The sequence below is a fragment of the Rhinolophus sinicus genome, linkage group LG02, assembly GCF_036562045.2.
Source record: "Rhinolophus sinicus isolate RSC01 linkage group LG02, ASM3656204v1, whole genome shotgun sequence".
Classification (NCBI taxonomy): domain Eukaryota; kingdom Metazoa; phylum Chordata; class Mammalia; order Chiroptera; family Rhinolophidae; genus Rhinolophus; species Rhinolophus sinicus.
In genome coordinates, this window is record NC_133752.1 from 46,136,025 (window position 1) to 46,151,059 (window position 15,035).

General features: G+C 35.6%; 1 protein-coding gene across 2 annotated transcripts in view; it reads left to right on the forward strand.

The window, feature by feature from the left end:
- The window catches only part of KLHL8 (kelch like family member 8), a 44,537-nt gene extending 30,697 nt beyond the window's left edge, over positions 1-13,840 (forward strand). Inside the window, exons 5-10 of one of the 2 annotated variants that reach the window (XM_019731260.2) lie at positions 2,435-2,578; positions 3,571-3,682; positions 9,535-9,703; positions 9,924-10,083; positions 12,548-12,749; positions 12,991-13,840. In XM_019731260.2, coding sequence (XP_019586819.1) covers positions 2,435-2,578; positions 3,571-3,682; positions 9,535-9,703; positions 9,924-10,083; positions 12,548-12,749; positions 12,991-13,114 — 911 coding nt within the window. In that variant the 3' untranslated portion in view covers positions 13,115-13,840. The remainder of the gene's footprint in view (positions 1-2,434; positions 2,579-3,570; positions 3,683-9,534; positions 9,704-9,923; positions 10,084-12,547; positions 12,750-12,990) is intronic. The other variant, XM_019731261.2, reaches the window with a different exon arrangement.
- Positions 13,841-15,035: the final 1,195 nt, after the last annotated feature.

Below are 15,035 nucleotides of genomic sequence, written 5' to 3' on the forward strand. Positions count from 1 at the left end.
GATGAGGAAATGAAGAATCAGGGTAAAATTATGCCCAAGGCCACAGAGAAATAGCAGAGAAAGGATTTGCATCCTTATCTTTTTACTTCATTCTTAGTTTTCTTTTCTTCCATATCATGTTCCTAGGTACCCTATATAGCTGAAAACACTGCTTTCCATTTAAAGAAAATCTAATTGGTGATTGGGGTTAGTTACATCCTGGGATTATAATTCCAGTGGTGCGATTAAACATCTGTAGTTTGGGCAGATTTCATAAACTCTGAAGGCCTCGGTTTATTTATAAACAATTCTGACTGCCTGATTTTTAAAGTCTCTTCAAACTTTAAATTTTACCTGACTTAAAATATTGAATTAGTTGGAAAAGATAGCACAAGCAGTTCTGGTCATTCATTCATGCAGTCATTCGGTAAACATTTATCAAGTGCCTACCACATGACAGATTCTGGGTTAAGTGTTAGAAATGCAAACATAAATAAATATAGCCATCCCTGTTTTGAGAGAACTTGCAGTCTGACCTAGGGAAATAGACATGTGAATAAATAAAGGCAATAAAGTATTACAAGTACTTTGATGTAATCATAAGGTACAGTGGGAAGCACAAAAGAGTGGTTATTTTTACCTCGCAAGGGTCAAAAAAGGTTTTATAGAGAAAGCAAACCTCGGTCTTAATTTTTTTGTAATAAGTACATGTTTTTCTGGGTACCATTTAGGGAAAGGGCTCTTCTGTTCATCTGACATTTATTGAATGCCTAGTACATGCCAGCACTGTGCTGGTCCTTATTAGGGCACAAATTCTTAACACACAGTCTTAACCTAGTTTAGCTCTGGTGACAGACATCAGAATAATAGACCATTTCAATACTATGTAGTAAGTGAATGATAGTTACCACAAGTTGCTATCAGAACATCGAGGATGAGCACTAACTATGCATGTTGCAGGAGCATGAAGTGTTAAGAGGAGAGGGAGAAGGTCAGGTTAGAAGCTGCAAGGCCTTTACGCTGCGCTAAGACTTTACCTTGTAGGCCAGTGGTTTTCATGGTGGGAAGGAAGTGCTGGCCCCCTGGACCAGGAGCATCGGCCTTGGTTAGATGCTCAATACTCAGGAATTGGTTAGAAATACAAATTCTTGGACCTGCCACAAACCTGCTGGATCAGGAACTCGGGCCCCACAATCAGTGTTTTATGCCTCTTGGGTGATTCTGAACCACACTAAATTTTGTTGTTGTTGTTGTTGTTAATTGCGGTAAAATGTATGTAGGTATATGCCATTTTATTACACTTCGCTGATAATGAATTTTTTACAAATTAAAGGTAAGACCGTCCACCAGAAAAGATGATTATGACTTGCTGAAGGCTCAGATGATGGGTAGCATTTTTTAGCAATAAAGTATTTTTTAATTAAGATGTGTACATTGTTTCATTAGACATAATGCTACTGCACATTTTATAGACTATAGTATAGTGTAAACATAACTTTTATATGCATTGGGAAACTAAAAAATTCATGCGACTGGTGTTTTTATGATACTCACTTTATTGCTCTAGTCTGGAACCCAACCCACAATATCTCCGAAGTATGTCTGTATAACATAAAAACTGCCATTTTTAAATGTACAGTTTTGGGGCATTGCTAAGTTGTTTTTTAAAATGAGTACTGGGGTACATAATGGAAAGCTGTTGAAAGAGCCTTTTCATTAGATTACTCTGTTGACAGTCTGAAAGCAGATAGCCTACTAAGTAATAGCTGATGAGGGCCTGCACTCAGGCAGTGCACTGGGAATTGCAGGGAGAGGAAGGGAAGGAAGAGGTGGTTTAGGGAGGTGAGGAAGGGAGAACCTTTTGAACATGTTGGGTTTGAGTGCCTGTGGGAAACCACACGGAAATGTGGCTTAGAAATATAGGTTGGAAGGCATTGTGACAATGGAATTTAAAATAAAGGAATGAACTTTTCCTGGAAGAGCATGAAGTGTGTGAGAAGTAGGCTAGGGATGAAACATGGAAAACATAAGGAGAAATGATCTGAGACAGGAGACTTGATATTAGGAAAATCAAGAGAGCTAAGGAGTGTCCCCCAAAAATCACAGAGTGAGCAGCATATCAAATATTGCAGTTGTGTTCAGTAAGAAATGACGAGGTTATTGGATCCTGCTATGACCTTAGCAAGAGCAATTTTACATAGTGGGTGAGGATCTGAAGCATGTTGGCATGGGATGCTAGCAAGCAGGGGTAGCTAACGTAGCCTATTCTGTGAGTAATTCAAATGAGGAAGAAAAACAGAAAATTAGATTTCTAGTAATGACATTAATGCTATCCCAACAACTCATTCTTTTGCTATTAATCAAAATTTTAACTTCCTAAATATTTTTTCCATACTCATTTTTTAAAAATCAGGGAGCTGCGATTTTGACCTCTGTTTTGTGGCTTTACCATTAGGTGTGCTGTTCTGTGTAGGTGGTCGAGGTGGATCCGGTGACCCTTTTCGCAGTATTGAATGCTATTCTATCAACAAAAACAGTTGGTTCTTTGGACCAGAAATGAATAGTCGAAGGCGACATGTGGGTGTAATCTCTGTGAAAGGTGGGTTCACTGTTGTCTTAAATCACATCACAAGATCATAATGCTCTTTTTAAATATTTGAACTTTGGGAATTCTTTCTATAAGAAAATTGCTAAATTATAAAATGTTTCAATGTATCAATAAAATATTTCAGTGGTGATTATTTAGTTGCTTTATGCCCATTGATACTCAGTGGACAATCTCTTGCTAATAGGAGCTTTACAGGAGACGAGTATCAGATAAAAGGGAGTTAAACTATTCTGAATTATATTTGCAAAAGAATCAAACTAAAGAAGCATGTCTATTGAACCCAAATAATAAGTATATATCTGCTTTTTTTTCTGTCTACTCATTGTTATTGAAATAAGATTTTCCATCTACGTATTGTTATTGAAATGAGGTTTTTTTACTGGTTACTGAAAATGATTAATTGCGGCACCATGGTGAAATTTGTAGGAGACTTTTTAAAAATTATTTCTTTTCTGAATATAAATGTATAAATGCTTTTTGGGGAAAATATGAAAACATTTTAATAAAAATAAAAATCATCTGTATCCCAAACATCCAGAAATTGTCACAGTTAACATTTTGGTGTGTAATCTTTCTAATTTTTTATGTGTTTTATTTTATTTACAAAAAGTTTGATCATATGGTATTAAGTTTTGTATTTTCATTATGTAACTAACATAAGAGCAGTTTTCATTTTAGTAAACATTCTTTGGATGCATGATTAGTGATTTCATCTACTAAGTAATTAAAAAGTTGGGAAACCTAAGGGAGGGATAGCATTTGAGCATTTAAATAACTTCATGTAGAAGGACGTGTTCCAGGCATTTTATTAAGTAGAAGTTTACACTTATTTTCATTGGACTATGGAAGTGACAGTGATTGTAATGTTGAACAGAAGAATACTTGTTGAAAATTATTATGCTGTTCTAATTATATATTGATTATAAATATAAATACCTATCAATTTATTTGGAATCAAATGCAAATACTTCTCTATTTGACAGGTAAAGTGTATGCAGTGGGTGGACATGATGGAAATGAACATTTAGGTAGCATGGAGATGTTTGATCCTCTGACAAATAAATGGATGATGAAGGCATCAATGAACACAAAGAGGTAGATCAGCATGGACATTTTTGATTGGTTGGTAGAAAATTAAGAAAGCTTCCTCTAATTGAAAGGGCCAATTTTTTACATTTTTAGAAACTTTAAATGTCTTCTTAAACACATTTGTTAAAGTGTCCAGTGTGATGCTTTGTTATAACTTTTTATATTTTCTTGAGAATTAAATAGAATCATGTCTGCTAATTATAAAGTTCATTGTTTTCACTTATACCTGAGTGTTGATTTTTTTTTTAACTTTTTATTTTGAAATAATTTTAGATTTTTAGAGAAGTTACAAAAATAGTAGAATTCCAGTGTATCCGTGGTTCTCACCTGGAGGTGATTTTATTCCCTCTGTGAAACACTTGGCAATGTCTGGAGGCCTTTTGCTTGGGTTGGGGGCAGGGAGATTGGTGGAATTGCTGCTGACATCTAGCAGTTGGGAGAGGCCAAGGATGCTCCTAAAGGTCCGGTAATGCACAAGGCAGTCTCCCACAGCAAAGAATCATCTGGCCCTACATGTCAATAGTGCTGAGATGGAGAAATCCTGCTGTGTGCTCTTCACCCAGCTCCCATAATGAGGACATCTTACACCCCTGCAGTACAGTTATTGAAACCAGGAAATTAACATTGCTACAAAGCTATTAATTAATCTGTAGACCTTGTTCAATTTTGCCAACTTTTCCACACATTCTTATGCTTCTAATTGGTTTTTCTTGCCTAATTGTATTGGCTAATGATCTAATACAGTGTGACTAATAACAGAGATAGGTGTGTCTGTCTTTTTCCTGATATTAATGGAATGTCTCTGGTGTTTCCCTACTAAGATACTGGCTTTAGAATTAAGGTATATGTAACGTGTGAAGAAAATATCCCTCAATTTCTGTTCATTACGTTTTTTATCATTATGAGCATTAATATTTAAAGTTTTCATCTACAATAAATTGAAATATATGTCGTAGATAGCTCAGTCTTAAGGAGAGGGAGATTTTTTACTAATGTGACTTAGTAAATGTTGACTATCCTGTTCAGAATGTTTCAAATGACTCAATTTGCAAATTTTTAGATGTCCTAAAGCAGAAGGATAGCTAATATGTGACCAAATCAAAATTCAAAAGCATAGTTGACCAAACATACTCTAGATCTAGAGGCAAAACCTAAAAATATTATAATTAGAGTTATAGGTTAAAACTTGCTTTCTATATTTTAAAAAATTCAGTTACATCACTACAATGTGGTGGAAGTCAGGTTTGTGAGTGTGTTTCATATGGGAAAAGTACCTGAACCAATGTGAAGCACAGCTCTTAAAAAAGAAAAAAAAAGGGAGAAAAGCATTAAAAGAACTTCTCTACATTACGAGACGGGAAGCCTTTAGATCAAGGCAGATTGGAGTTGTACTCTTCTTTATGCTGATCTGTCCATATCTACAGCTGTTTTCTCAAAGTAGGGTATGCAACATGAGTTGGGGTGTGCGAACAAAAAATTAGACTGAATTTTTAAATTTTATCCTTTTATATTAATTTTGAGTGCATGTTTTATAATGAACATAACCTGTTAGTATAGTATTATACTATAGTATATATAGTATTACTGTTATAGTATTATAACAGTAATTATGGTATATGGGGGTCCACAAAAAATGGTTATAAATGTGAGAGTAATAACCTGGGCTGCATATAAGTATGGACTAGTAGGTTAGTAAGCGATCTGAAAGCCATGTCATAGAAAAAATTGTTGAAGGGTTTTGGTCTGGAGACATGAGGATTTAAAGGTTATCTAGCTATTTTAAGAGATGTATAGGGCTTAGAAGGAAGGAATAAATAGTTACTTATATTTCAACAGAATGGTAATGGAGCATGCTGTAATACCTCCCAATGACTGGGATTATATAGGCCTAGGTCAGAAAGGAAATATATATTTTTGTAGCAAATGGGAGATTAGATTACCTATTCTATTCCTTTTTCAAATTTAAAATTCAGCAAATAGGGTGAGGAATTCAAAGACTGAGCTTAATAATTTACATAAACCCTAGATACTACAATAATTCTGCCTCTGTTTCAGAGTGAATATGTAATCGTGGGAAGAAAAAGAGGGCTGTCTGAATAAATATTGAAAACACTGCTTAAAAGTAGCTCTGTATAGAGAACAAAAATTAAAACATCTCTATTGCAATTTTATTTTAAAAAACAAAACTTAAAACATTGTGGCTTGTATGGTTTATAAACTATAGCAACATTCTGTAAGAGTTAAAAATGATTTGTTACCAAACAAGCAATTTTAAGTTGAACTGCACATGGGAGGCACTGCTGTCTAATTTTCTATTCTGTATTAATTTAACATATAGTGTTTTTAACTAGGTGTTTTCATGTGTTAGTCTGAAAGATTAAAGGGAAATGTGAAGAGAGTTCTGCTAAAAGGAGATTTTTAGCCTTTTTTTTCCTCACAAGGAGAAAGAATCCTAGGGGGGAAAAAGCTTATCTTAAAATTTGCTGTTACCTCCCACTTATCTACACATGACATTTTAATACTTTAATAGGGATTGATTTATGCTACAGGATAACTACAAATAGTTTAAATTCTAGTGCATGAATTAAAATGAGGAGAAAATCCTAAAGTACATTTTTAATTTTTATACCCTTGTCTCTTTATTATGCTAAGCTAGTTTTTAGCCAAGAAGTGAGTGAAACTTCTTTAGCAAAATAGCAGTTGGATTTCTTTAACTCTTTTAAAACATGTCCTGAGCACTTTACAATAGCTATCTAACTGTATAAAAAATAATAGAATTATAATTATTTTGTCATTATTTGCTTACAATTGTATTCCTCCAAATCATTTTTTCAGTATGCATTCCAAGATCATTTTCACATGTAAAATATTTGGTTTTCTTTATTCCCCCCCCTTCTTTTTCATCTTTCCACTAAAAAATGGACACTGGTAGTTGTTTAACCTGTGCTTTTATTGAAACCTATCATCCTAACAGAGTATCTCTAGAGGTTGCATTATTTATTCAACAAATACTGGTTAAGTGTCCATTGCAAGACATACCTACTGCTAAAGACACAGCAAAAAATAAGACAGCTGAAGTCCCTACCTCTGTAGAGCTTACATTCTAGAAGGGAAGATACAATTAAAGATATGATTACAAGGGCAATAGTGTCAGCACAGGGTAAGTAAAGGGTGCTTGAAAGTGGAGAAGAAAAAGAAAAAAAAAAAGAAAGTGGAGAAGATTTTAATGAAGTCCCAATAGACCTAAGATCTGAAGGAATAGAATAATTTAGTCCAGTTAAGTGGTGGTGGATGGAAAGAGATGAAGAGTCTTCGAAAATCTGGAGGTGAATGAGAGCAGAGTGCATGAAACAAGTCCAGTATGGCTGAGAGATCAAAGGGAATAGTGTCAAGAAATAAGGCTGAAACAGTAAAGAATGAGGGCCTTTCAGGTTTGCCAAGATTTCTTATTTTATGTGGTGAGCTTTGAAATGTACACACACACAATTTTTTTTTTTTAATAGCAGGTAAGTGATAGATTTCTCATTTCAAAGATCCTCTGCCTATGAAATGGACCAGGGATTTGAGCAGGACCAGAGTGAAAACAGTCTGGAGACCAAAAGGGTTATTGTAGTATTTCAGTCAAAAAAATAATGGTGGCTTGGGCTAAAGTAGTAGAAGTTGGGATAGAGAAAAGAAGACATACTTGGGAGGGAGTTCAGAAGTGTACAGTCAGCAAGATTTAGTGATAATTAGGTGTGGGAAATAGAAAGAGTAACAAGAAGGTAGAGGCAAGGATGATCCTTCAGTTCCCGGCTTAAGCACCTGGACGTGGATAGTCATTTTGCCAATACAGCAATTTTCTGCATTAGGAAAAACAAGGTGGTGAACAGAATAAAAATTTTGTTTGTCTTGTGATAGGTTATTAGTCTTCTATTGCTGTGTAACCAATTACCACAAACTTAGCACCTTAAAACAACATCCATTTATTAGCTCATGGTTCCAGCAGGTTTGACTGGGCTTTCCACTTAGGGTCTTAACAAGGTCAAGATCAAGGTGTAGGCTGGGCTAGGCTCATACCTGGAGGCTCTGGGGAAGAAACTGTTTCCAAGGTCATTTAGTTTATTGGTAGAACTCTGGACCTTGTGATTGTAGGACTGGGTTTCTCTTTTTTTTTTTTACTGGCTGTTGGCCAGGGGTTACTCTCAGTGCAAACAGGCCACTCTCACGTCCTTTCCATATGTTTCCCTCTATTGTTAAACCAGCAGCAGCATGCAATTCACCTCATTCTCTGAGTTTCTGACCTGTCTCTGCTACCAGCTGAAAACATCTCTGCTTTTACAGGGCTTGCGTGATTAGAGTAGGCCCGTTCAGGTCATCTCCCTTTGCTATATAATGTAGCATATTGTAAGTATAGGAGTAAAACTAGAGGGTGAATATTCTGGCAGGGACATCTTAAAATTCTGCCTACCCCAGGGCACACTGAGTTTCATTTCAGATTAAAGAGCCAGCAAGACAGATTTGAGGTAGAAGTTGGATATGTGTCTGGAAATATGTATTAGAGTTATCATAAATTCGTGGAAAGAATGAGATTGCTTACAGAGAGAGAAAGTATAGGGTGGTAAGAGGCCTTCGGGGAACTTTGTAAGTTAATGATATGGTAGAAAAAGACGGCACTGATGAAGGAAACTGAAAAGCACCAGCCAGAGACGTGGGAGGGAACTCCAACTTGTCATGTCATGAAAATCAAGAGAAGAGTTTTAAGGAGTAGGAAATAGCCAATAATGTCGTATGTGGTTTGGGGTGTGAAAGGGGAGGGAGAATTATTAGGCACACTTATTTCTGCCATGAGGTAACACTCTTACATTCTAGAGGGCACCTGTGTTCACACACACCTGCAAATTTTTATGACCACATATTTTGTAAGTCATTGCGTTATACTCAGGACAGAGGTTAAGGTGACTGAAATGACATTATCCTTACGAATTCTTTCCTAGGATACTCTTTTGATAAACTTAGAGTTAGCATCTCAGTGATAGAGCAGCTACTCTCTTTAGTAATAATAGCCAATACATAGCGCGAAATATGGGCCAGCCGCTGTTCTTAGCACTTTCCCTATATTAGTGTCAGCTGTGTCTACTCCTGTCTCAAATGGGTTATCGATGGAGAAGCAAGGTGGTAGAGGTTCATAAAATACACGACGTTATCCAAAATACATACCACGTCAGTGACAGGTAATAGTTTTAGAATAGTTTGACTTTTGATTGCTGCAATGTTTTCTAAGAAATTGATGTAATTTTATTCTGATCACCATTACAGTGAATTAGCTTTTAACATGGACTAAGTCTCTTTCATTCCAAGAAGAGAAATACATGCCCTTCAGAAAGAAAGCAATGTGATATAAAGCTTGTAATATAAAAATTGACATTCTTTTCTGTGGTATAATGAAACCCTGCAACAAAACATGCTCTGCAATTACATGAAATTTGGAAATGAGATTGACTTCTCACCTCCATAGCACACTGTCAGTGTGTCACCCTCTCAATTATTCAACATTCAACTGTGTGTTTTACTGAGTGAATGTTTTGGACTCCATCTATAGTACTTTGTTGGGTTTTACTTTGTTATTTCATTTGAGTTTAAAGTATTCTGTGTCGGCTATGTATTATAAAACCGCAGGGAGCACTGTTCACAGACTTGCATGATTCTGCAACCCTGTAGCCATCTATTCAGAAGCTTTGATTAATCTAAAAATGGGGAGGGCGGGAGGGAACCACACTGACGTTTAACATGATGAATGATTTGCATTAGCACAGTTTTTTTGCTACTTTTTTTTCTGGAAACAATCCCAAATGCTAAAGTGTGTTTTACCTTTGCAGGCGAGGGATTGCCTTGGCCTCTTTAGGAGGCCCAATTTATGCAATTGGAGGGTTAGATGACAACACTTGCTTCAACGATGTGGAGAGATATGACATAGAATCTGACCAGTGGAGTACAGTGGCACCAATGAATACTCCCCGTGGAGGAGTTGGCTCGGTGGCTCTAGTAGTAAGTTATATGTTGGCTTGCTCATTGCATTGCAATACATCATATCCCTAACCAAATAAGGAAACATCTGGTATATTCATATCTTCAGTATGCAGATATTGATTACATACCATATTATTTCATGAAATACTGCTTTCACATTCTGATCTACCATTAGGACAATATATAATAAATAAGTTCAAAATCTAATGTCATGTGTTTCTATTTTCTCTTTATTTAGAACCATGTTTATGCAGTAGGTGGCAATGATGGAGTAGCTTCTTTATCTAGTGTGGAGAAGTATGATCCACATCTGGATAAGTGGATAGAAGTTCAAGAAATGGGTCAACGAAGAGCAGGCAATGGAGTTAGTGAGCTCCATGGTTGTTTATATGTTGTTGGTGAGTGGATGGTATTTTCTCTGGTCTAATTTATTACAGGACGTCCGATGACAATGTTATAAGCAACATAGCAACGCAAATTATACTACATTTTGGTGCAAGTGGCATCAGTCCTAAGATTTGCTTTTGAATCCTCAGAGTTCACATTTCATGCTTTTTTGTTTGTCTTCCTCTTTCATGTTTAAAACTTGTACCTCCATATTTTTATAGGGAGTAGCAAGAATATCTAAAGTAAGGGATTACATTTAAATAAGATATATATTTTTAACATAAGGACACAAATTGAATATGCTTTGCTAAAATCTTTAAAGATTTAAGACATGTTTTCCTTGTCTCATTTCAAAGGAATTATGTTGACTAAGCAAAGCAATAGGTACTTCACATGCATAATGGGTGTTGCCGTCTTTATATTGCCTTTTGACTTACTGAATTGCAGACTTGGAAGGAACCACAGGGCAATGCTTTCTCAAACTCTAATATGCATATGACTAATATGGAGACATTGTTAAACTGCAAGGGAGAGGCTCTGATTCTGTATTTCTGACAGCTCCCAAGTGATAATGCTACTTCTAGTCTACTCAACACACTTCCAATAATAGGAAGGCTTCAAAGGACTGTGAGACGGGAATAATAACACCTATCTTTACGAATTGTTTTAAGAATTAGAGGTAATATATGTTAAGTATCTCAAACAGTGTCTGGTACTTTGTAGTTACCCAATAAGTGGGTAGCTGTCTTGTGATCAGTAATCCCTTACTTTGCAGAGGAGGAAATGAGTGTAGAGAAATTGTCACTAGCACGTGTCACACTTAGGTTGATGTAAATTATTTGATGTTACATAACTTCGAGTTTTTGGTAAGAGAGTGGGATATTGTTAGCGTTTAAATACCTTCAAGTAATAGAAATAATGCTGAATCTTCCAGTGCTCAAGTGTGTTAAAGAAGAGAAATAACATAATTTACCTGTAGATCTTGCCTGATCACCACAGCAGTCTTGTGAAGTAGTCAGAGACTCAGAGAGAGCGAATGATTTACTCATAGTCACGTACCTAAATAAGTAACAAAGGTGGAATTTGAACTCGGGTCTCTGAGAAACCCGAGTTTACAGTACAGTTGCTGCCTCTCACAGCTCCCCATCTAGCATAGGTATTGACATGTATTGTGTCAATAGGAGTTATCATGGTGGCTGTTATTTGCTAAATCTTCTGGGCCCTTGTAGTTTAGAACAGCGATGGTAAAAATAAGACTGACTCAGGTTGAACATTAAAAAAAACCCTCTTGGTCATTCAAATCTTACTTAAAACAGGTACAACTGATTTAAATCAGAAAAAGTGAATGTGTGCACATATCTCACAAGCTCATTGCATCCTGCCTTTTGTATTCCTCTGCTTTGAATTCTTTATTATAAATTTACATGCATTACCTAGGGAAGTGATAGGGAGCCAGTGGAAAAGAAGGCTATGGAAAAGGTAACTATTAAAAACTTAATCTTCTACATTAGCACGATAAAACTAAACCCTTTATTATAATGAAAAAATGTTTTGGATCGTGGTTTTGACTATGACACGACTGTATACATTTGTTAAAATTCATCACATTTTGCACATACAATCAGTGATTTTTACCTCATTTAAGTTGACTAAATGTAAATCCATTAGAGAAGTTGACTCTGTTGATTCTTTTTACTGACCTTGTTTCTAAATAGACACTTCCTGTCCTCAGGAAAATAGGCTTAGTCACCAAAGAGACCTATTAGTCATGTAGACTGAGATGGAGCCTAAAAAGAGACATTTATTTTTAAAGGAAAGAGCACTGTTAAAATAACAGTCTATGTTTAACTCCGAGGACTATTATAAGTAACACTGTTAGAATGATCTATAGAGAGGATTGTCATTATCTAGAGTATGTAGCATGAAGATGTAGTTTTGGCAAAAATTGGTAAGAATTCAGTCGTAGTTTACCATCTCTATAATTATGATGGCAATTACAGTTTTAAGGGAAACAGCTAGAAAACTTTAACTTACATCTGAATGAGTCAAATAAATTAATGTAGTTTCTTCTCTTCTCAAGCTCTGTAACTGTTTAAAAATACAATACATACATGTACACATAGAGAAAAAGAATCTCAGTGCTGTCTTGCTTGCCCGTAAGAAGCTAAGGAAAAATTATATGAAGTCTGTGTTTTTTTTCTCTTATCTGCTTAGATATAAGGACTCTAGTTTTTCCCTCTTTAAGATTTTTAATCCTAGTATTGAGGTAAAATACTATTTCAATGATCTTGAATTATAGAAAATGTCTATTAGGAATTGGTAGTTGGTGATAGGTGTTGAGATTATTTTTTTTCCTGATTGTGTGTGTTTTCTCAGATGTTTTTAAAAGATTGGGTATGTAGAAGCTATTGAATTGAGATTTAGTAGTTAATTTCTATGAAATGTAATGCTTTTTAAAAATCTTTCTTTGTATAGGTGGCTTTGATGATAATTCTCCTCTGAGTTCAGTTGAGCGGTATGACCCTCGAAGTAACAAGTGGGATTATGTAGCATCACTTACCACTCCCCGGGGTGGAGTGGGGATCGCAACAGTGATGGGCAAAATCTTTGCAGTTGGTGGTCATAATGGCAATGCCTACTTAAATACAGTGGAAGCATTTGATCCAGTGTTGAATAGGTAATTTTTATGTTTTCTCTGTGTTTTAATGGGATCTTCCAGTAACAGGTTACTCCAGAGTGCTAAAATGCTGCCAGATGTAGTTAATATGGAACATTTGGGATATCTTACCTTCCTCAGGAAGCTGGCATCTTTCAAAACCAGTCACATAATAGGGAGTTTTTGTCTTAAGTGGTATTTTGAGTAAAGTCAATCATGCCTTGTTTTGTTCTAAGATAACACTCTTTCTCCATCTTTTCAGGTGGGAGCTTGTTGGATCTGTGTCTCACTGCAGAGCTGGAGCAGGTGTAGCTGTGTGTGCCTGTTTAACTAGCCAAATTCGAGATGTAGGTCATGGGTCCAATAATGTGGTTGATTGTATGTGATTTGAGGTCCAGCCACCAACAATTTAGTTGTATCTGATAGGCAAGAGAGACAACCTGGATTTTGTACAACCATTTTTGAACAGTTTTAACTACTTACTAGAGTCTTATTTAAATGTAAACTGTTGTATTGTGACTAAGTGCAACTTTTGGAATGGTAGCTAAAGAATTATTCGTAATAAAGTTAAATATGATACTTCCCACTTTAGCAAATACTTGAGTAGGGAAGGAAGACATTTTAACCCGAAACCATACCTCCTCTGAAAAATGTTTAAAGTAGTGCCAAAACCTTGAAATCCCTTTTAAAAACATGTGGATGAATCAGAGTGTAAAATGGAGTTCTTTGCTGAGTTTTACCTTTTCTTTTGCCTAACGGTGTTAGCCTTAGGCAGTGGATTTTTCCCAGAGGGAAGATTAGAACCTAATCATCAAGCCAAGGATATCAGGATACATAAGAGACCTGCTCCTTTAGAAGAGCATTTCTACTTGGTGCTGATGAATTTATGCCTTGTTTTTTTTTCTAGGTGTTGGTTTTTCAATTTCTTGGATATTTACAGAAATAGAAAAAAATGTTTCATCTTTCTAAGTGCCACTTGGCTGCATTTTCAGAAGCTTATAGGAGTGTTGTAAGATCTTAATTTCCGTTTGAATCGTTAGGACACCAAAAGACCTAGTACATTCCATCTGAACAAATGTACACTTTTATTTTTTCATCCCATGCAAAAAAAATTTTTTTTTTATAATAAGCAAAACTTGAACCAGAGGAAATATTACAGGAAGGCTTTCGAGTTGATGTTAATCTAGCCACAAGACCTTGAGAAGGAATTGTGCTGATTACATACTCCCTGATGATGGGGATCTGAAAATATGTTTAACTCTCTTGTTTGATGTAATCATTTGATTTTGAACCCAAGATTTGTTCTTTCTATTTTGCTGTTTGCCACCATCATGGGTTTTCTAACTATACAGAATATGGATTAATTCATTATCAGAAAATGAATGCATTTTTACAAAAACCCATTATAGACTGTAGTTTGATTAGTTCAAGTCCATTGCCAATAAAATATATTGTTGGTAAAAATAGAGAACAATTGAAACTATTTTTCCTGTTTTATTTAATACCCTCTAGTATATTTATTGAACTTTAATTGAAAATATTTCTATACATTAATTTGAAGCCAGGATATTGATACACCTGCTGACTTAAGAGCTCTTCATGGTTTTAACTAGCATTATAAAATGGTCTATTCGTTATATGTATATATTTTTATAAATATTTATGAATATTAAAATATCCTATTAAAATATTAAAATATTTGCAACGCAGCTTGGAACCTCTCTCCTTTAAAGGTTTCTAAATTTTCCTGTAGAATTTAGTATGTACTTCACGGCTAGCCAGTCATCTGCTTTACAAGGAAGCTGGGCAGTGAAGAATATTAACCCCATCCAGCCCTCCCTGAAGTTCATTGCCTAGTAGCTCTCATGGTCCTCATTCAGTGGCAGTCTGGGCTTGTCAGTGCAGTAGGATAAAAGGCCACATTACAAAGCCAGTGCCTCTTGGGTATATTAGACCCAAAAAAAGAAAAAGAAAAAAAAATGTAAGAGGGCTCAGGCTAGCAGATAAAGGTCTTTTGTGACGTAGATTGAAAAGTTCCCTGATTATGCCATTTTTTTGCTGTCAGCCTATGGGCAACTTCATATGTCATTGCTAGATCTGAACCAGTATTCTCTTGTATGACTATAACCATATTTCAGTCAATCCCAAAAGCATTTAATTCTATCTCACTTACGAGACTGGCTACAACTGGCTGGATGTAGAGAATAAGACTCAACTGTGTATTTCTGGCTTCAACTGTGTATTTCTCATGTCTAATGAAATTTTTGTATTACAGTGCTTGTTAGCTATGATTATTAGTATGTTTCT